The following is a 23,619-nucleotide window of genomic DNA, read 5'->3' on the forward strand; positions in this document are numbered from 1 at the left end:
ACCTCAATTCTGTTTTCCAAATAAGAACTGTGTGACTAGCAGGTCTATGGAGAAGGACAAAGTAAACTTAAATAAGGAATATTAAGGTCACAATTTTCCAAGTATAGACTTGACTTCATCTAACCTCTAGATTTTCTGGCACAGCTAAAGCACTAGCTTTATATTTGAAGCAATTGCGTATGGCTGAAAAGATGTGAGGCAAAAAGCTAAGAAGGGAATTAAAAAAAATAAAATGAAGTTAGCTTATATTTGAGCGAATTAAAGTTTGTGGGCAAGAACTTACAGTGTGGCAAGGCTCTGGCCGGTCTTTGGATCCCAGAACTTGATGGGCTGTTGGCTATCTTTACTTCCTGATACAACTAATCCCTTTGTGGGATGCCAGTCAACACATTTCACATCTGCTCCATGTCCTGTTAAGAAGATAAAAATTGTTCATTTTGAGATTTCACAGACACTGAAAAGACACTGAAAAATTAAAGGGTGTATACCTTATAAGTGTAATGTAAAACTGAATGAAAGACATCACAGAGCACAGGTCACAAAACACAAAATCAAACTAAAAAAACCCTCTTTTGAGTTATTTAGGTTGCATTCCTTCCCACTAATCACTGGGAGCATCTTCTCCTCAGATTACGCCCTCGGACCAAGGTCATTTCAACATAAGAATTCTCCAGAAATTTCTGCTCAAACTGGTATTTTTCTTAAGGCTTTGGCCCTATATGATATTTTAAATGTAACGCTGATGAAGCATTTGTATGGAGATGGTAAGGGAAAATAATGCTGTGACACTTCGCCTTCTGTGAAATATTGTAGAAATGAAAGGCAAATACATATTTGTTCCTATCCTATCAGTACTACCCTTTTGCTGTCCTGTCAGAAAATAAGCAAAGAAATTTAAATTATGGATCTGAAAACTAAATTAGCATAGGATGAAAAAAAAATCATAGGAGATGTAACTTCTTATCAGGTCAGAGGAATTCAGGTTTTTCTAACGCTCAAGAGTTAGGAGAGAAAAACTCTCGTGGTATTTCATTTTAGATAGCCTGACTGACCTCAACAGAGAATCAGTGCTGCTCAGATGATCTACAAATCTGCCAAGAAATGCCTGTTCCTGCTCCAAAACAAAATGAGGTTTCTGAGCTGAACTACAGGGACTTAGAGAAGAAATAACAAATGGTAATTTCTTTCTCCAATCTCTCTCCATGCCAGCCCACTTGAAGGGAAAGCCAACAGTAATAGTCAATGCCAGAAAAATGAGGCAGCATGCAGTAATGAAAGAAAAAAAGCAAGATGAGAAAGGAAGGACTGTCTGCAACATAAAGGCACTGAAGTTATAAAATGATATGGAAGAACGGTAGCATGTTCCATGAAAGACAAAGGGTTCCCATCAGAGTCAGACAGCTCCCACAAATACTGCTTTGCTACGTGGTGGAACACATAACTTCAAGCAGCACAAGCTGTCTTAATATAGGCCTCAGTTCGACAAGATATTAAAAATTACTATCAGTTGAAATTTTCCAGATGCCACAGAAAAATCAGATTAGAATAAGCAATATACTTCTATCTTAAAATAAAAGCAAAATGTTAACACTTAGAGCACTCTCTCCATCAAATGAGTGCAACTTTCCTCTTCTCTGGAGGAAAGGACAGACAGGGAATTGATTCTTGACCCAAGAAGAAATGAATACAGCTTTGGTAAGTATATGGGGAACAGCTTTAAGGACTGATTGACGATATGGGTGAAGGAACCCAACTCTCCTCCCCCAGCCACAGCAGGTAGAATTGCCCTTGGAATATGCAGGGTCTCAGAGAAGAGCAGGATCCTCAAGTTGCAAAGACTAGAACTGAATGTGCTCACAAGGAACTGCTCTGGTGGTCTGTCCTACCGACAGAGGGGCACTTCGAGATGGATTGTCTCCCTTCTCTCTGGTTCTTCTGATGCAGAAAGAAATGAAAGGCACTGCCTGCCTGGATTTGCTCTGACTAAATCTCTCTCAACTAAAACACAAAGCTGAATGCTGAGCAAACCTTGCTTCCAAGTGTTTATTTGGGAGGAACGATTCAGCCAGTATTAAGGGACAAAGAGCTCCTCCGCCACAGTTCAAGGCAATTCATGCTTGCAGATTTTCAGCTGATGATATTCTGTAGATACTTTCTATCCTGCAGCCCCCAGGGAAAGAGGGGATTTAAATTCAAGGGCAACAATAGGTGCTTATAGAGAAATGTTCCGTTACAATTAATAACTGGTTGAACTGTATGAAAATGTGTTCAGACTAGAATACTTGAGTACTATCATAAATATGAAAAAAAACCAAAGCCCAGCAAAACCATAAAAAACCCCCTACCCACATGGACTGGAATTACATTATTTCAGGAGCAGCAAGACCAAAGACAATTAGTAATGGAAGAGCACTGAGACACAAAGGGCTACTCTGGTTGGTAACATTGCATCTGGAAAACGAGTTATGCTGGTGAAAGGCCATCTCTGGATGACAGCTCATCCTGTGCAAGGCGTGACTTAGGCTTTCCTTTTGAAACCTAACCTGAGTTAAACCAGCCCAAACATACCTTGAGGGAAAAAAAAAGCTCAGTGGGCAATCCAGTTCAAGTTCAGAGTCACTCTTAAACAGAGCAACTGGAGCACCCATCCTCTAAACATCTTCAAAAGGGAGCGACAAGTGATGGGACAGCACTGGACTGATGGGCTTCTCAGAAGCCAGGATTGATAGTCACTGCCCTCTAGCCCCAGACCACAAGGCTGAAAGGTAGTAAAAGATGCCAGGACACTCAGAACTTGTAACCAGAGCAGATAAATCATTAGGTACTTATCAGCAAGCTTTTGACCATCATCAGTACGTTAAAACTGACCACAGGGATCAGAAGAATCTTAAAATATTTAAAAACGCAACCATTAGAAAGAAAGATAACTGCGATTTCCTGCAGAGAGCAATCTTTCAACCAGCGTGCTCTGGACTACAGCAATAGTGGGGGAAAACTGGGACCCTCCTTTGTAATCTAATCAAAATGATCTATCCTGCCCTCAAGTGAGGCATCTCTTAGCAAAGTTCTGCACTAAATGGGATCATCGTATATACTTAGCTATAGGTTCCTAATGCAATGAAGCTTTCTCGAGAGAAAATGAATTCTTTCCTACAACAAATATGCTTTAAATAAACTATTCTCAAGGGACAAACTAATTCAGAAGAATTACATAAGATAACTCAACAGCATCCTCTAATGAGACCTTTTTAATTTTTTTTTTCTCTTAAGTGGAGCAATTATATATTGCTTTTCCTTCTTTCTGCTAATGTACATACTACTATCTGTAATGAGACAAATGATGCAGAAACATTTAAAATAAAACTCCAGAGAAAAAGAAGCCTGGTAGATTTTACTTGTTGTTTCCAGTTCTTATTCTAGGCCAAGACCTGGGAATCGGACTCTCCTCTGATACAGAACCCCTGTCACCAAACACCATGCTCAGAGAACCTTAATTCAAGCAAATCTCTGAAGTTTACCTTCCTTATTTGCTGACTCTAAACAGCTTTTGCTCAGTAACTTCAACAGTCACACGTATGTCTTTTATCTAGGAGAACCAGGATGGGAATTCCTCTCTGAACACCACCTGCACCCTTTCTGCCCCGAGCCCCTGTCTGTAAAATGCATAGACGTTATAGCATTTCCCTGTCTTGTAGGGACGCTGTATGGATAAATGAATTGAAATGCGCAAGTTGTTTAGAAATCAAGGTAATGGAAGGCCTATAAACAAACTGAAATGAAAGACAAGGTAAAGATCTTGACTAAGCCAAACTCATTTAAAATCACGAGTTAATGCCTGAGCATAAAACAATATACTTGTCAGTTTTACTTATAACTTTTTATAACCTTTTACAAATCTGCAGGAAAAAAAATAAAACCAAGTGTATGTAGATTCTTTAAAAAGTTCAGATACAAAAGTATTTCTCTAATAATACTTCTCATACGCATAATAAATTTTTGAACCGACTGTAGTCATAACCCTTTTAATTAAAATACTGATTGTTCATACTTTTAGCCAACTTATGTGAAGGGTTGTTCTTTAAAAGACACTGAACAGAAATACTGACTGGTGAAAGGAATAACAAGCTATAATAAGATTATGTGTAATAGCATTTGATCAAATTTAGCATGCCACAAGTCCGGAAATGTACACATAAACCAAGGACTTGATTTTTTTTTCCCCCCACTCTAATTTCTGCAGATGTGACTTAGTGAAGGTAATATATTGTGCAAAAAAGTTGGTTTGGATCATCATCTTTTATTACAGTCTATAACATATCTATATATTTTATAATGCAACTGTGTATAAACTATCAATTACAGCTAATGTTTATTGCTGTAGTTATTTTTTTTCTTTCTACTAGGAATGAGCCCCATTCTGAAGGCACATAAATTGGAAAGAGGATGCTACAGATGATATGGATTTCTAGATCCTTCTCCGCAATTTTCTGGATGTATATACACACAGTGAGGTGACACCCTACTACAGCATCTTGTACTTTTTTTTAACATTGATGTTTCAAAGCAAATGGATATTTGTAACAGCATATATTTTAAAGAATGAACATTATAATTTAACTGCAACAATACTGTTTCTTTCTCTTTTAGAGAGAACTCTTGTTTTCTTGGGTTTTATTTTTTAATGCACATGGTTCTTTTATGCTATTTTAAATGGGGAGTAAATAGCACTGCATGGCCTCCACTTGAATTGGTCAGAATTTTCATCACCATACAGTAACATTTACCCTTCTGTAACACATCCCGAAAAGAATAAAGCATCTCTTTGTAGGGGACTATTTCCAAGGGATCTGCAAAGAGACATCAGGTCTTAGTATCTTTCAAGCTAAGGTTCTCTACCCCCAAAAGAAGGGAGAGAAAAAAAAAAAAAAAGACCTGCATGTCAAAGACAACAGAAAACATTATTATGTTTTCTACATAATTCCCTTAGAATTTGTTAGTTGCTTCCAGTCTGTTAGGCAAACTAGATTATTCTTCCTGTTCCATTTTTATGGAAGGCTTTTAAAATGTTGCCTGACAGTTACCCATTCCCTTAGCAACTCCCTGTTTCTCTGTAAAGCTCACTTAGGAACTGAAAGCTCACATCTACGTGAGCCTAGGTACTGTTCTGGTAACACTGATCAGGTTAGAAATAAGGGTAAGAATATGTTTTAACTCCACTGAGTGTTCTTTGTCCTATCCCAGTATGTGAACTATGCTCCTCTTGAAAGCTGTCCTGTGAGCTCTTTCACTTCCTGTTCTCCACTCCAAGAATTAATACCGCAGAAACCCTCCGTCTACAGATACACAGTATGCCTTTTCTTTTCAGCATGATGTGGGAGGTTGGTGAATAAGAAATTACGGAGAAAAACTCCTTTCAGTCTTCAGTGGATTAAGAACAATGCCTCCCACCATACTTTCCGACCCCTGTCCCATACACTCAAGTTTTACTTTCCTTTATTTGCTCACCATCTCTTTCTAGCTCTCTGCTAGTTTATTAAACATGGAATCTAGAGAGACTGCTAGAGTTTTAATCTACCTACAGGGAATGTCTCCTAGATCATAATTATTCCTCTAAACCAGCAGCAGAATGGGACATGATTAAGCCTTGTTTAAAAATCCAACTGTGGATTATTGGGGTTTTTTTACAGTTCTATAATCATACTAAGTTTTCTTCCCAGACAAAGGCTCTTATAACAGGATTGTTTGTCTTTATCATCTGTGAAATGAGAAGGTTAAAAAATAATGATCAGTAAACACTAATGAAACAGGTGTGGGTAAAGAAGTGATTTGTTCACTGAGATTACCCAGAACAGTTATTCAGTCCCCAAAATGCATTTCCATAAATGAGTTTAGAATTTATATGTGCTCGTTCCAACAGAACTTACACCTCTCAGAGAATAGTTTGAATTCTACAAAATCCTAAAACATTAGCAGAAAAGAAATAGTTTGTGTGCTTGCACAGCTTGTGTAACAGCAAATGCACTGCAAAGAATCATGAAAAAAATCTTGTTCTATTACATGTAGTTACCAGTAATGGCATGCAGTGATCGGAATTCTTTACAGCTGTTGAAAATCAGTGACAATGTCTTCTGTACAGGTTTGTAGCAAGGGGAAGAAATCCAGCTGGGTCCCAGTGCATGCGGGAACTGGGTCAAGCAGGGTTCAGTCTTGAAACTAACGGGACTACTCATATGTTAAACTTAAAGTGAATGTTTAAATTCTTCAGGGAATTGAAGGCAGAATGCTGAGCAACTTCCAAAGCTGAAATGCATTGCTTTGAACAGAAACAAAAATTACACAACTGAAAATGTCTACAGTTTTAATTTGTGGTGTCAGTTGGTTTTTTGCCTGGTTTTGTTTTTAATCATTATGTTTATACTATAATCTACAAACACTGGAGAGACACCTTTCTTTTTTAGGCATATTTGCTTTTTCCTAACTCCTGAATTTATTTTTGAGCATTATCACTACTTACACCCAGTCGGGTTATTTGCTGTATGTGTTGTAAAACATATAGAGAAAAAAACAATTTTGACAGCAGGTTGTGTAACACCACAGTAGTGGAAACAGCATCTGTAACATGCTAAGACTGTTTCAACATTCTCTTAGAAGTGAGAACTATACAAAAATGAATTAAGTATGTTTCACATTTTCTAATCATAAGACATAGTTAAGTCATATCTAGACTGATCACAGATAATTATCAACAAGTTGAATATGTAAAAATACTACAAAATTTTCACTGATTTTGCTTATTTCAGTGTCCAGATTTTCTAACTTACCACCACTTTTATGCACTTAATCAAAAAAAACTATGTATAACTTTAAGTGCATCTCTGTCACACAGAGTTCACATATGTGACAATGCTTTAAAATGCAGCATAATGTTTAGTGCAATACAGAAGTCATGATTTCTAATTAAGAAGTCATTATTAAATAGAAAGCCATCAGGAAGCTCAGAGCTAGCTCAAGAGAAATGACAGGAAAAGTAGGGGAAAAAGTATAAAAGGGAAAGATACACCAAATAAAAAACCCTGTCCAACACCTTCTTATTCAATATATATATGCTAGTGCTTAGCAGTAATGGCAGCTGAATTCAAGGACAAAGGCAGGTTTTCGTCACAGTTAGAGTTAAATTATTTATGAATAGCAGACTGGATTCTACTTTGCACTTAGGTGCAGTTATCTATTAAAATTCTTATAGCATAATACTTAATTCCTTTGCAGGTTCCTCAGAGAACTAAGAGGGGTTTTTTTTAAATGGCAAAAGGTAGAACATCATCATTTTTTTCTTTTTTGCTAGTCACATTATCTGTAAAGTAGCTGGGACTAGATGTTCTTTTCTGTTCAAAAATTAGCCAGCCTCCTTTGAAAGCAGCCACACACTTGCTTTTCATTGACAGAGAAATATTTATTTACAATGGTATTTACATTTAATGATATTAAAAATAAATCTTGTACAAGAAACATTAAAAATGAACAGCAATTGTAAGAAAAATTCTCATGTTTCATAACAAACAGCTGACAGGAGCCAAAAAACCCCCACTCCCTCAGAGAAAACTGTCCCACAATTTTCTATTGCTTTCTGGCACCTTCCTTTCAAGTAGCTGGTACTAGCCACCGGATCTGAAAGAGCTTGCACTCTGGTGAGTGTTTACTGTCTTAAGCCATCAGACAAGACTGATCTCTAGTTTAACGTGGCATGGCAATTACTACATAATGCCATACAAAAAAGGGGAGAGCATAGCTGTGTCCAGGAATAGAACAAGTGGCCATCCTTCGAGGGAAGAAAAACATGAACTTTGAAGATGAGAAATTCAATGATTTTGTCAATTGTTAGTCTGCAGTTCCCAGAGATTTGTGGCTTTATAGCTGGGTACAGAACCAGTTTGCTGGGCAGCGTGGTTTTTTTTTGTAAAAACAAACAAAAAAATATCCACCAAAAGTGTGAGCTTTCATGTTAAAGTGTTCCCAGTCAAGTCCTCCAAACATGAACTAAACAAGTGTTTTGGAGTCTGCTCACTGCCTGTACCATCAACTTAAAAAAAAAATCAATCTAATTAGAATGTCAAATAATTTGAGGCCTCACAGTAATAGTTTATCTCAAAAGTAACTATTTAACTACTGCTCAGTCAGAACATACACATATTTTATGAACTGAGAACAAAGGGGGGATGTGTTAAAAACTAATGCCTGAAGCTAAGCTTTTAGTAAGGGATGTAATTTTAAGATGTTCTGATTCTAGAGTAGCTTCAGTGAGGTTTTTTTAAACACATACTTAAGAAACTAGTTTTATTCACTAATTATTGAAAATGTTGACTGGTGCGTTCACTTGCTGCCATCTAGGTGTCAAAATCCCCTTTCCACCTGCAGACTTTTGTCAAGCCTCTGCCTGTTACACCCATGTGAAACACCACTAAGCAAAGCCAGCCAAAGTTTGATATTTTTACTGACTACTACAACAAGTAATAGAAAGAAGGGATGTCAGAAACACAGTATTCATTAAGACGTATTTTTAAATTAACTTGAAGCTAATAAAGAAACTTTGGTGCATCCTAAAATTCAGCATGGCAATTTAGTGAAAGGAGGGAAAAGGAAGGAAATCAGAGGACACACTGCAGAACTTAGTTTTGGCTTGCCTCAAGCTCTGTGCTCTGATCGTAATTTCAGTCAAGGTTGTAAATGGCAGAGTTCTCAGGGAAGAGAACAAATACTTCCAGAAAAGCTAGGAGTAACCATCATTAATAATTTTCAGTACTTATTTCCTTTAACATCCTGCTGGATGTTCATTAAAGTTCTGCTGGTGATTATGATTCATGTTGCAAGAGGAAAGCATAGTCCAGATACCTAGTTTAGAGATTAATCCAAGTTTCAAACCACTGTCTGGGCACAGGACCAGACATCACTCTCAACAAGCTGCTAAAATCTAAGAAAAAAAATTGTGGATCCCAGCAAAAGAAGTTACAAGAAGTCTTTTACTGTTATATAACTTGATATACCCTTGGTCCCCAGTGAACCCAGAATCTCTTAATAAAAACACCCAACATAGAAGGATTGACAAGATCTTTCAGTCAACTTGATCTTCCTTCATTGGAAGATCAGGTTTCAAGGTGTTTTTATGGTTAAGACTACAGGGCAGGATCCTACCTTTTTACATCCCATTGACAGGAGAGATACTATCAATTCTCTTGTCTACCAGACAAGTAAATTACTTTTAAGGACAGCCATGGTCATCTGGCTACTCAGTTCAGCCAGCTTCTCACTTTAAGGGACAGCAAGTTTGCAGGAAAACACTCTTCCTTCTTGCCAACCAAAAAAGCCATGTAAGCTACTTCTGATAGCCAGTCTACCAATACACAACATCCCATAAGTATGAGTGTTATAATTTTAAGTAAAGAAATCATGAGTTTAGGTACACAGAAGTTAGGAAAACTATTTTCTTTGGTTCTAGGGTAAATACTGCATGAGCACTGGCTCTCAGTAATAAATGAACAGCAGTCAGCCCAGAGGTGGGGCAGGGGGACAACAGAGAGATTATCAAACTTTGTATAGAGTCTAGGAAAAGATTTATTTGTATCAGTCAATAATCCAGACAATTGGCAAGTATAAGAAGGGATATGCAGATAGAGGCCATTTAACTTGCTCTTTGCATTTTACAATACCACCAAGACTGAGCGAACTACAAAGCAGCAGGTCTACTGAAGTAAACTGCCAGCAGAAAGCAGAACAGAGAATATTGGCCTAAAATACTACTCTTTCTACACAGAGGTGAAGCTGAACAGACAGGATAATTTTTATCTCAAGCAGAAAGGACCAATTTTCAAGCAATTGAAATATAAAAGGGTTGTAAATTATGAGGACAGAAACACACACAATGAACAGAGTACCATGAACTAAAACAAAGACCCCCCGCATGAAATATCATATGGTGACTTACGAACACGTCTAATCTAGTGGCGATCTCAGGGCTAATGAGAAGAAACACAGCGAAACTAATTAAAAAAAAAATCAGTGCAAAAATATAATTAAGATGCAGGAGCAAAACAATGACTTGAATAGTGTTACAGAAATGTAATAGACATAATACCTGCCACTGACATTTCAATCCAGCAGCAAAGAAAAGATGAGCTCAGGCAAGAGACAGAAACAAGGAATGTTTTGCCACAGTCTTACTTCAAATTTTCGCACAAGTGCTCTTATTTCCTCTTATTTTCCTGTGCTTTCCTATATCACTACCACCACATCTGTGGACTCAGTCCTCCTTCTGGCCACCTGTTCATTTTGGAATTTAAGAAAGTCTTTTCCTCTTAAAGAATTACAGACAATACTGAAGTCCCTATTGAAGTAGAGGAACACAAATGCTTTTTATTTCTGTTTCAATTCTAAAAATAGGTCCCCTATTAAACAACTGTTTTGTAGAGTGTGGCTGTATAAATATCCATGAAGCTCTCTAAAATACCATGCATCCCCGTGTATCATTTAAAATCCCACAAGCACATGAATGGATCAAATAGTAAAGCTCTTCACATGTGATCAAACAGGGAGACAGGGAAAAAGATGGCATTGAAAACTTACCAGGGATTTTGTGCGATAAAAACCTAACAAAGAAAGGGAGAGATGTCAACAGGAAGAAACGGGATAAAACAATCCAAAGACTACTTAAATAACTCAGATATATCAAAACCAGGGGAAAAAATATGGAGAACATGTCAAAGACGACATACATGCTTTATGAGAAGAAAGGCAAAGGGGCACATCACCAGTTTAAGGGGGGTTCCAAACAAAAAGTGCTGGTCATAATTAGTGGGAAATACTGTTCTCTGATTCATTTACTAATGTGACAAGTAGATGTGAACAAAACAAGTAGTATTTGTTTTAAAGTGCAGGGGAAAAAAAATTTCTGCATGTAAAAAAAATAGGTGTGAAACAGATTTCCTATGACAACACATTAAAGGACTGTTCTTTCAAGGTCAGAACAGAGGATATAATAACTAAGCAGACCCCACCACACCATATTATGGATAGATTGACTACTACTTTGAACCCTGTGGTTCTTGAAATGACTACCAGTTAGATTTTTTTTCACTGCTGACTTCAAAGGAATAAAAAAATAAAAAGATAGGAATGTTGTACTGGCATTTAAGTGTGGTGTTTCCCTCTGTGATGCAGTCTATGACTGAATTTCTATTTGAATCTACAGGTACCTGCACTCAGTAGCATGTTACAAATTTCCAAATTAAGCATAAAGGAATGATGTTGAGGTTTGCAGGAAAATATCTTAAGAGCATACTGCAATTATAACTGCAGCATATGGTCTCATGAATTAAGGGCAATTTTCATGAAAAAAAGAAGTTGATTAGAACAGGAAAATTTTCTCCCTAGATGACGAAAAATATTAAATTCAAATGCCACATCTACACCTGGAGCAAATAACTCCTGGATGTTATTGCATGCCCCTCCATGTTATCACCAGAAACATTGTCTAATATTTCAGAATGAAATTTTTCCAATTAAAGGATAGAAAGAAACTTTGTTAGTCAAAAACCTTACACTCCCAGGGAAAAAAAAAGTTAAGTCTGAAATACTTTTTGAAATCTAAGCTAAAGTTTTAAAAAAAGCTTCTTAAAAAGTTTATACAAAATTCTAGAAAATACATAAAAAGCCAAATGACATGGACAAAAGAATCCAAGTCAGAATGTCCATCTATTCATAAGTGCATGCGTAGCAGAAAAAGAACAATTCAGACTATCTCCTCAGCAATGTTGAGAAAAAAGAAACTTTTAATTTTTCTGAAACAATGATCTTGCCTGCAGTATTTTAACTCGGTCTTCTTTGTTACAAGACTAGCACAAAAGCAGTAGTATTAATACTAAAGATTTTAATTATCAGTATTCTGGAAATCAAAGTTGAAAATACAAACAATTTATCTATGGGACTTTTTTCCCGGGTTTTGGAGCATTTGTTATATGAAACCACCACCACACAAGAAACCTGCTAAACTTTCATCATGCACATCATCTGCAGCTATGTAAAAAAAACTGGGCTCAAAACACCAAAAAAAAAGCCAACTAGATTATCAATTTAAAATAAAAGGCAAAAGAGAGCAAGTGTTTACTGGGCAGATGTGAATCAGAAAGAAGTTCTTTCCTAAGAAATCTTTAGATTTCTCTCCATGCTTTCTGTAGCAGCTTTTAATGTTTTTAATCTTACATGCATCAAAAGAAAGGAAATACAAAAGTATCTTTCCAGTCTCAGAAATGTAGAAACCAGTCCACATGATAACAAGGAACTGGGTACATATATGAAACTACAGAGATAGGAGAGAGAAGCTAAATGCGGTGCTTTTGGGAAAATGCAATACGTTTGCAAAATAACAGGAAGAACAAAGTAAGTAGGTTAGGCACATAAATAGCAAGGGAAAAATCACCACCAGTAAAAGGTTGCTATCCTGACCCTTGAGTAGAACTGATCTGTGCTCTTGAAATAAAACACCTTTTTCACTGCTGTCTGTGCTGTGTAGAAATACCTATGCTGAGAAATGGAAAACTGCAATATTTCTCTTCTAGGAAGCTGGACTTCAGAAATCTTCTGTAAAACAGAATTACTGATAAATTGAGTCAGTGACTGTGGGAGGGGTAGTAAAGTCTCCTCTTCATTTGCACAGATAAATCCCCATATGCAGTCTCATTCAAATATTAACAGAATCAGAGACCCAAAAAACCACGACTTTCATGAAAGAAGGTGGCATCACTTCTGTTTCAGAAAAGGCTATGTAAGAGCATGCCATTGCTATTGAAGTAACCACTGAGGAAACTGAAAAAACAAAAATGTATTTGTTGGCAAAATGATGCAAGGTAACAGTTCTGCCAATTTTACATTTTGATTTTTAATGTTTCTGTTAATACAGCAACCCTGTATTTGGCAGCATCAAAATAAAAAAAAAAGGAAGCTTTAAGAGGTATAATCCCATGTCAACAGTTTATTTTCAGCGCAAGTTAAAATACAGTTATTGCTTTAGTACACAGAATACACCTTCATTACACTAATCTCTATTTTTGGAATACATACTCCCTTGTGAATTATCTGATGCTAGAAGATGCAGTTTTACAAGCGTCAGTGTGTCATGAATGTGATCAACTGTGACACAAGCACTACATTGGAAAAAAAGGTACAGCCGGCAGAGAAACACCTGGCTTTAAGAATAACAGATTCTTCATCTGTTGGACCCTTAGCATCAATCATTTGTATGCTATCTGCAGTATCCTAACCTCCTCAAGACGGCACATCAATGAGGCTGGTTGTGCCTTTGTATCAAGGCATCTTTCGCAGAAAAGAAAACACTAAGGGTTTTAAGTTCTTTTACACGACGTCTACAGTGAGATGCAGTATGCATGACATACATTCTATGGCAAAATAAGCAGCAAAACCCATTATTCCTGCTATCGTACAAACAAGCAAGCTTTTGTAAAAGTGATAGTAGTTTTTAAATAAAAGCCTGATCTATCTATCGTACAGTTTTATGAATAGTCTTGTCTGCTTCTGAGCGAAGAGAAACTTTTTCTGTGAGGGAGAGATTTTCTAGAAGATTAGTGCAATTTACCACCTTTCACTACCAGATAATTTATTCAGACTGATTGGAACTAGAATTATCACACGACATCTGGTCAGTAGAACTTGTTACCTAAATCAGCAGGGTTACCTGTTGCTACCATGCAGATGTCCAATTCACAGTAACTGGCATCAAAGAGACATGAACTGTAATAAACTGAAAAATTAATTCACTTTTCATTCCTAAGCTCACGTCCTCCTTTCTGTGCAGAGATGGCAAAGAATAGACACGTCAGGAAAAATATTCTGATACTCTTCATGTCTAGGAAATGCAACATTAATTTCTAAGATTTTTAATATGGCATTTCAAATTAAAAGTAAAATAAAATTCTAATGAAAATTCCCCAAATTGTTAATTTTCAACTATCACTACTAAACTATGTTTGTTAGATGTTTGTGATAATTGCTGCTCTAACAAATTCTTCTAAGTATTTTTTCAAAAAAACCTGCCTCATGCCTATTCCTTACTTGCATTTTGACATCTTGCAACAAAGTTAAAAAACTTACTCAAGTATCAACATTCTATTGGAACAAAAGTTATGAATTTGCTCAATAAAATATTGTGGAATGGGTTAAAAATAACTTCTGGTATTTCTAGTAAATAATTTCTGTGGAACAAACCACCGTTATTTAGAACCTTCTTTGAATTTCAGTAAATGCTATGGCTTGCTACGTACATTGCAGTGATGGTACCTGATAGGACAGCGTTCTGCAGAAACTAATGCAACTTCAACCGCTGTGCAAAACACAGGGACTTAATTGCCAGAATTTTCACCCAGACTTCCTAGGAACAGACATCCTCATGGCGTAAGTGTAGACTGACACATACCTAGTAAGTGCTCTTAGGGAGAAAGAGACTGTACATTCCCTAAGAATTTGGTGATGCAGGCAAAAGAAAATGGCAAAGTGGGAGAAGCACGCAGCACGTGAAGAAGCCTTTGAGCAAGCAGCACGTTTTTTTCAGACAGGTAACAGTAGTTACATCTCTACAAAAATGGCTGGCAGAATTGTACCTGCTATTTTAAGCCTCCACCATTCCAGTTTTATAATGTGAACACAGAAATACCTGAAGTTTAATACTAGCATTAAAATTTCTGGTTGCATTTTTAGAAAAGCCCTGCTTGAAGTTGTCAGCAAATGCAACGGTCACTGCAGAAATGACAAATCTAACATGCTTATGTAGGTGACTGGAATCATCACTTTTTTCTCCATTCCTTTGGAAGCAAAGGATATTCCTGATAAGCTGGGAAAAGTGCAAAAGCAAGAACCTACCTTTGCCCAAAGATCTCCAGAATACAACTGCACAGTACAAATCAATGTAATGTAATAAAAGAATTGTCTGAGTGAATTTAGCTTTTTACGTTCCTAGTCTTAATACCATAGGCTTACTTGTAAGTCTCTTGAGAACAGCGACTTCCAACAGGAGAACGGTGATCCACAGAAATCCATATTCATCAACATTATCCATATTCCTAATCACTAGATTTAGCAAACTAGTCAAGAGAGTTAATGATTTGGAGAATGTATGTATTGCCGAAGAGAAAACACCTTATATATTCATTTTAAGGAGGTGGAGTTCCTGCTAGGGAAGCAACAAAGAGTTGTTGCTGTTTGAGGATTTAAGAGCATAAAGCAAGATCTGTAGGGAAAAGACATTTTCTTATCCAAGTTTCTGCATCCTTAAGACAGGTTGATGTGGCTTTAAAAAAAAAAAAAAAACAGAACAAAAACCCAACCCTTTTTTCTAACTATATCAGCTGGTCTAATTAAAACCATTATTTCTGCCTATGAATTATGCATGGATAAAAAAGAGCAGAAGGCAGACAAAGAAAAGGCAGGATTCTTCTTGACCAGGCACAAACAGCAAGTGGTAACACACTGCGTTGTCTCAAGCTGCGGACCTAGTCAACCTTTAGAAAAGAGACATCTGGCCAACAGTTTTTAGACCTTTTAACTAGGCTATATACAACTATGCTCAATAGCTATCCAGGTAGTAGTTTTCATGTGCAACTGCTCCTTGCTACTGATTAATTACAATTCAGAAGAGGGAATTTTGCCTACAGATTTTGAAATGTGTTACTGTTTTCTAAACTCATCTGTAGTACAAACACCAGAACAAATCTGGCTTGGACTTTTCAACTGTTTGAAAAGTAGCATGTTTCAAGACAAAGCAACTTCTAATAATTTTTTTTAAGATAATTGCAGTCTCAAGACTATATTTAATATTGTGCAGTCTTCTGTTAATATGTTTAAACTTGAAAATTAATTAAATAATTTGGTTTTAGTCATAAAGGTCAGTCAAGACCTGGGATAGGTGTGGGTATGAACAATGAAATATACTACATAGACCAACTTTAGCTTGAAAGAAAAAAAAAAATCTCCAATGCCCATTTCATCCAGACATAAAGGCTGATGTTTGCAAACACATCAGGTCTTCTTATAGCTCCTTTGGAGAACTCAGAAACACAATCTAAAGAAATGCATATTCAAGAATAGCAATGACAAAGCAAATGGACAAACCTAGGCTGCTTCAGTTTAGGGAGTAAAGCAGTTACCTAAATTACTTTTTTTCTTTCAAGGCAAACATTTTCAATCTATTTTAATTGTGCACGTCCTTTAGAGCTTTAGAACACTGCCTGCACAATCTATTTCAGGACTGCATAATTTTGAAACAAACAAGAAAGCAGCAAACTAATACTAAGTCCATAAAATGTTCCACTGGGTACCATTACAAAGGCATACTTAGAGAGACTGCCTGAAATTACAATTGCATATATGTGTATAGCTAGGTATCTATAGATATCTTTTTATCTCACTTATTACTCAGAAGGAGCTTTGAAGATGCTGACAGCATACTATCACATCTTCCATTGTATTTACAACAAATTTTCATCACTTGTAGGAGGACTCTAAGCAACACTCAAACTTCAGTAATGACTCAGTTGAACAAACTATTAATCACTATGGAATGACCAAACATTTCTCATCTGTGGCAAAAATTCCACTAAACATTAAGAAATCTTTCCAATCCAAGTAGTGTGCATTTCCTCAGGCACATTAAAAGCTGGAAGAAAAACAACCTGAAATAATGAATTTTTTATACGGTCTTTTGCAGGTCAGTTCCTTGTCATATATGCTGGTGTACAGCTGAAGGTAACTAAAAATTAAATCACTAGGAGTTTTTTGTCCCTTTGTTTCCCCTTTGACAAAACAGGGGAATTCTGTATCATAAGATCACAGGAAAAGTCAGGCTGGAACCTTAGAAGCCTCTTATTCAACCTCCTGTTCAAAGCTACTGGGTCAGACCAGGTTGCTCATGGGTTTATCGTTTTATTTTGAAAACCTCCTAGGACAGAGACTGCACAATATCTAAAACTAAGCAAAACTTGCACACTGTTCTACCGCACTAGTAACAGAACAGCTAAACCCTCCCCCCAAACTGAAAATGAGACCCTCCATCTCCCCAGTAGAAATGGCATTTTACATGTGTTTTCCACTGGACTAGAGAAGGAGATAAACTATATTCTTTTTTTTTAGAACTTTTAACTTTACCATAATACTTATTTTTCTAATGGCAACATACCTGGAACATCAAATTTCTGGGGTTCCCATTAAATTTTTACTTAAGTGGGAAATTACTTACCTGCGAATACCATTTATACATCAATTTGTGCTATGAATCTCCAAGTATTAAAGAATCATAAAAATTCTCTTTTCAAAGGAAAATGTATTACTTTCATCTGAAACCCTATGCCCCATCTCAGGACAAGTTTCTCCCATGGTAAGTTTGGGGATTGGGGGAGTGAAATCAGCTCTTCATTGAATTGAAAGATGACACTCAGATTTTTTAAATCTTTAAGCGTACTGATCATTTATAGAGCCAGGAAGAAACTCAACTTTTGATGAAAAATAGTTCTCAATGAGCATTAGGCCTTCTGTTAAGCAAGGAAGAATGCTGAAGTCTTGCTATGCAAATTCTCAAGCTGAGGGCAGTAAGTACTTATCAGAACTACTCTTTCCTTAAATTGTAAACACACACACACACAAATAAAGCAGAATAGGCTTATCTTGGAGAAGGGAGAAAGAAGTCAGCTATAAAGAGAAGTTCAAATGTGGAAGTATTAAATATTTAACTTGATTTTCCCTAACATGTAATAATAGTAATAACAGACTGGATCCTAAGCTACATTTTTCATCATCCTACTCTTTGTCTGATGGCTAGCATAGCTGCAGTTAAGCTCCTAATTTATCAGGTGTTCTGACTCTTTTTAGAGGAAGGTTTTTTAAAATTATGGAAGTTTAAAAGGTAAGATTTTAATATAACATTTTAAATATTTTCATGCTCTATCATTCTAAATAAAGAGGCAAAGAAAAGAAGTTTTAAGTTTACTCTCTGAGATCTTGAGGACTTGGTAGAAGCACCTCTTCTAGTCCTGTTACAGTTAACTTTCAATTTCTCAGGTCAGGTTCATATTTAAATAGCCATGGTAAGTTCCCTTTAAAAGCTTATTCTGGTGAGCAAAAAGGTGCACACACAATTTCTATGAATGGTCAAAACCAGTTAAAGATAACTTTCTGTCTTCAAAGACAATGTACACAAGATACTTGCAGTCCTTGCCTTGTCTACACCAGAAAATTATACTGAAGTGATACAACCACTTCTTTATGTGGCTGTAATTATATATGGAATAGCTCTACTTAACTACCTGTCTTTATTGGAGGAAAATCAATTTATACACAATATGACCAATACTAAGAAAATGTTGCATTTTTTTTAAAGGTACATAACTAACCCATGCTTTAAATTGTTGAACACAAGCCAGAACTTGACAGATTGTGTAATGTACCAAAATAATGTCTTGCAGAACTAGAAATATCATACGCTTCCACTGAGATAACTACAAATACTAATCCAAACTGTCTGGGATGGAAGAAATGTTAAACTTAGTCTGAAACTTTTTATATGATAAAAATATTTTGAAAAGTTGTAGTTTTCACCTATGTAGCTGTACTTCTAATGCTTACAGCTGTGCTTCTTTGAAGCTAAGACACTTAACAGCCTTATCATTGTTCAATTAAAAAAAACCCTGTAAAAATATTTTTGTCCATAAAATATGAATTTATAAAACTTCCAAGACAGTTACTTTACCTGCAATACATAGATATACTTTCAGCAGTAAAAATCAAAATGTCGTCCCTTGAAAAGTGTTTTGTTTTCAACAAAAAGCCTTTATCTGAAAATAGCAAAATTAAACGACAGCTTGTATTTTCACTGTGAAATGCATCTCAGTCACTTGGAAGGTTATGGCACTGTACTTTCAAAAATAATGTTTATTACATGTTTGCATATTTAACATAATCAGCCACTTTTTGCGGAAGTGTATCAAGTGTATGTATCAAGTATATGCCTTGATTATATTCTCAACTGAAGCAATCCAGAGCTAACCTTAGGTCTGAAGAGAAACTATAAGATATTTCAGTTTTAGAGCTGTTGAAACTACAAAACTTAGGGGGAAGGGGAAGTAGGAGAAGGAAAGGAGATTCACATTACTGCTTACGGACAACTGAAAAAGGAGAGTTTTAATCAACTGGTAGACAGCTTTCTCCTAGTTGCAGTAGGAATGATGGTATCATTTGCTCACTAAAATAGCACTCCATACTCATCTTCTAAATGAATACAGAATGTGTTCCGAACTCTAGTCGGACACATCAACTTGAGTCTCTAAGAGTCATGACATAGAGCACAAAATTTAAAAGAGATTAGGAGGATAAAAATACATGTACGTATATGGGTACTATTATTACACATTTCCAGATACACATTATAGTATATATCCAGTACATTATATACTGTCTGCATGTGTCTGACTGTCACTGAGCCATAAAAAACCCAGCCTCTTCTCTGGCTGCTATGGCAACTGAGTTTGCCCTGATTTATCCCCACAATGCCAGGAGCAAAACTTCTGTTAGTTTCCACCACCTCATTCTCATCTCCTTACTCACACTGCCACTATCCTTTCTCAATTATTACACTAGCTGTTGTTTTATAGATTTTTTTCACACTGACACAGCCTCCACTTTCCTCCCATTTGCTATCCTTCTCATTTCCAGCCACCTATCACCCAATTTTTTTCAGGATTCTTATCTATCCCTTTCTCCTGGTCTGCTATACAATCCCACTTCAGCACATTCTCCTTTGACTCTGTTTCTTCCTACAAACGCAACATGTGATGAGCAGATCTAGCTTTCTTATGAGAACGTAGAGAGGAAAAATATCACTGTATTTTAGGGAAAACATTTGCAAGCTATCTCTCCATCTTCCAGTGCCTGGCTGTCCATATGAATGTGTAATCTTATGTACAAGAACTACAATGTGATTCACATGATTTAAAAAAAAAAAAAAAAAAAGAAGTGTCTCACTACTAAAGTTAGACTATCACCCAGGGCTAAATGTACTATAATAGGAAATAATTTGAGTATGCAGATTGAAGTGATGCAAAAGAAAGTATCGAATGCTTTCTAAAGTCTATGCTTACCTAGATGCACAAAAATTTTTATTACAGTAACTACAGGATATGAAAAAAGGAAAAAAAAGTGGTCCATTTAATCCACACACAAAATAAAGAGTGGAGTCAAGGAGCCTGCAAGGAAAGTTTCTAAGGACTGACGTGGATTATTTTCACTAGGGAACTGTGGTTTTTATTTTTTGAAGACTTCTACCATTTATTCTGAAATAACATATTTCTGTAGTTACACTCTAACATGAAATGGTATGTCAGATTAAAGATTCCATTAAAAAATTGCCCAATTCTGAGTATTTATCCACATAAGATTTTATCAGAGAAGATGAGTTACTAACATAACTTGCATACGGCTAAGTACAGATGATTTTAAGAACTTTTGATATGACAAATACGGGTAAGTAGACACAAGGAAGCCACCACCCTTAATACGTACAGCCTGCATCCTTTTCAACAATTACACTTGAGCTACGAAAAGGAAGACTAGTATCATCATAGCATCAGTATTTAAATGACTCTGTAGTTTGGGATTTTTTTCCATTAGTATCAACGTAATCTGCCTAAAATGTTTTTTCTTTCTCAACAACAATGAGCAGGGCTTGAGGACAAAGCTCACTACTGCACCAGTGGTTCTCACTGTAGGTGAATTCCTGACCACTCTGCAGAGTATCATGCCATATTATGTTTACTTCTATATGTAGTCACAACAGGTGACAGTAAAGTTCTCAGCATTAAAGTACTTCTACTAACCATAAAAAAGGTTTCACCTAATTTAGTATTTATCTACCCTTTGCAATTATCAGACACAAAAAAAAAGCAGATGCAAGAAATCTTAATGATGCAATCATAAAACTTCTGAAGGCAGTATCACGTATTTCAGCAGCACTAAGTGTCAGCTGTCCTGTGAAACACTGGGGTTTCTCAACATTCCTCCAAGCTTAACAAAGTATATTTACTACAAGTAATAGCTTTTTTAATGTAAAATTTGCCCTTGGACTCAACACGAGACATTATATAGAACTATAGAACTTCCAGCTTCAGGGTAATTTTCAGGGAGGAAAAGAGATTTCAAAATTGAATCTGAAATAATCTCATTCTTGCAAAGAGCCTCTTCATTCTTGTCTCATGAAAAGCATTGGCAGAAGCGTCCAGTATAACTTTTTTTATAGCATGGTGCTGTAGCTCATCTTTCACGATCTCTTTCATTCATCGAGAATTCTATACATTCTCAGTTATTAACTTTTCAGGATTTTTAAAGCACTAGATTCTACATGAGAATCAGAAGTCTAAGACTTCGTATGTTGTACTTCAACGTTACTCAGAACTGAACTGCAATATAAACCAAGTGCTTTTAGGCATATCAGATGCAACTAGCTCCGACAGCAGTCTTCAATACCCTCTAATTCTCCTGGCATTGTTTTAGGGAGCAGAGCAAAGGCATCATGAAGCTACCTCCTAATCACTACCTTTTAATCAAGAAACCAAGGACCTTAAGTACAGTTGATCAAAATAAGTTTTTTGTCCAATCCAGAACACTTCACAAATAGAAACCTGATATAAGTCAGCATAATAGGAAGTTTCTTTCTCAACTCACAGATGGATTTTTATATTTAACACAGAGTTAGGTATTTTAACAAGTCTACCTCTAATGTTTTCCTATACAGGGAAAACCATAACGCTGTAGCCTTGAAAGTCATATTCAGGAATAAAACTGAGTAGCTAGATGACACCTGAACACTAATAGTTTCAAGCAAGAAGAGACTGTATTCTTCCCATCTAGCATAGGTTATACCTACCACCCTAGCAAGCAGCAATAACTGAGGTTATCTATGAACTCAAGAAAGTGTATATGTAGTCATGCTCCAAGTCCTTGGTGTTACTTAACTCTGGAAAAAGTGTAGAGAAAGATACTGAGAAAATATATTTTGCATTATAATTTCCATTTATGAAGCCAAAAATTGTATACGATATTTCTAACTCTTAATCTTACAAAGGCAACTGAGGTTTCCTAGTGAGATGAAAAACTGAATGAGACTGTGCAGAGAATCCTCCATGAATGCAACCCCAAGAGTGGCATCTCAGGGCTCCTGCATCACCAATTGTGCAAGTGATCTGAGCTGCTCATGAAGAAAAAAGAACAAACCCTCACCAATTCACTATTAAATATCCCTGTGAGCAAGTTCCTTAACATTTCTTGTGTCTAAAACACATGAAAAGTATGATGCACAGCCAATCAGAGTACAACTGTACCTCAAAAGACTTAGCTGCAACTTATCCCTCTCCCTCATCCCAAACTTTGCTTTGGCAATGAAGACTCAGGAAGATTCAGAGACCTGGAACATAAGCTGCCACTAAAATCTACCAACAAAAATATTTAACTAATTCGATACTAGCAATTCAAAACAGCTATTCTTTAAGTTCAAAAATTCAAGGACTTCCTTGTCTAGACTGATATGGTTGGTGCCAGTATCAGCCAGGTCTCATCTCGGGCTTTTGTACTAAGGAAAAATCCCTCTAATATTCATTCATGTAGGGAGGCATCAGGAGACTAAAAGACATATCAGATATACCCGAAATCCTAACAGCCCAAAGAAGCAAGCCCCCACAAAAAACTGAAGGTTTAAACACTACACCTCCTTACAAGAAACACAGTAACAACATACATGCATTTCTTGAATTTGTTGGGTTTTCTCTCCCTATTGAGAGCAGGAAAACAATAGAGAAATCTCACATAAAGGGCAGACAGACATAAACAGCAACATCAGGATTTTTTTCTCCTTTTACATTATCCATTGTAGAGTTCAGTTACATTCCAGGAAAAGGTAACAGTTTTAGAAGCTACAAGCTTCAAAGGCTAAGAGATGAAGATGTAGTTCTGGAAAGTTCTGGTTCTCAGGTTCCTTTTAACTACTGAACACATCATCTCTGAATTTAAGTACAGGATTTGCTATTTGACTGAGGAAGTGGATGTTGAAAACTCTGAAGAGATCCTTCACTTTCAGGCAGAAAGTGCAAAGTATACAAACCGTACAATAGATTTAAACAACTAAAGACACTTAATAGTATTTTATTTGCTAATGAAGATCCAGAAATGGAGTAGAAGTAATAAAAAAATTCTCCCATTATTTCAATATGACTAGCTGTAGAGACACTTTTTCAGAACTTGTGAGCAGATGAAAAATAAGTTTCCCCGTGATTGCTGTGACATCTGCATGCATGTACACATATACATGTTATTTTCTAGGTGATGAGTTTTTGCACTGGTGGTATGCCTGAACAGGAAATTGCAGGCAGAACAATGTTATATTAAAGACAGGCAAGAGACTTTCCTTAGAGTAAATCACGTACTAGTAATAAATCATGTTGTTACAAATTGCAAATTTTAAATCCAGACAGAATGTAAAGGAATCATGATTGCTTTTAACCGTTCAAGTTAGAATAAGAAAAATCT

General features: G+C 36.3%; 1 protein-coding gene across 6 annotated transcripts in view; it reads right to left on the bottom strand.

Annotated features, from left to right (window-relative positions):
- Positions 1-23,619, bottom strand: part of WDR33 (WD repeat domain 33) — a 72,139-nt gene that overhangs the window by 19,232 nt on the left and 29,288 nt on the right. For 5 of the 6 annotated variants that reach the window (XM_075760829.1, XM_075760830.1, XM_075760831.1 and 2 more), the window contains one exon: positions 284-410. In XM_075760829.1, the coding sequence (XP_075616944.1) occupies positions 284-410 (127 nt within the window). Of the gene's footprint in view, positions 1-283; positions 411-7,460; positions 10,312-10,614; positions 10,638-23,619 lie in introns of those variants that run through there. The other variant, XM_075760834.1, reaches the window with a different exon arrangement.

Source organism: Balearica regulorum, chromosome 9 (genome assembly GCF_011004875.1).
Source record: "Balearica regulorum gibbericeps isolate bBalReg1 chromosome 9, bBalReg1.pri, whole genome shotgun sequence".
In the NCBI taxonomy this organism is placed as follows: Eukaryota; Metazoa; Chordata; class Aves; order Gruiformes; family Gruidae; genus Balearica; species Balearica regulorum.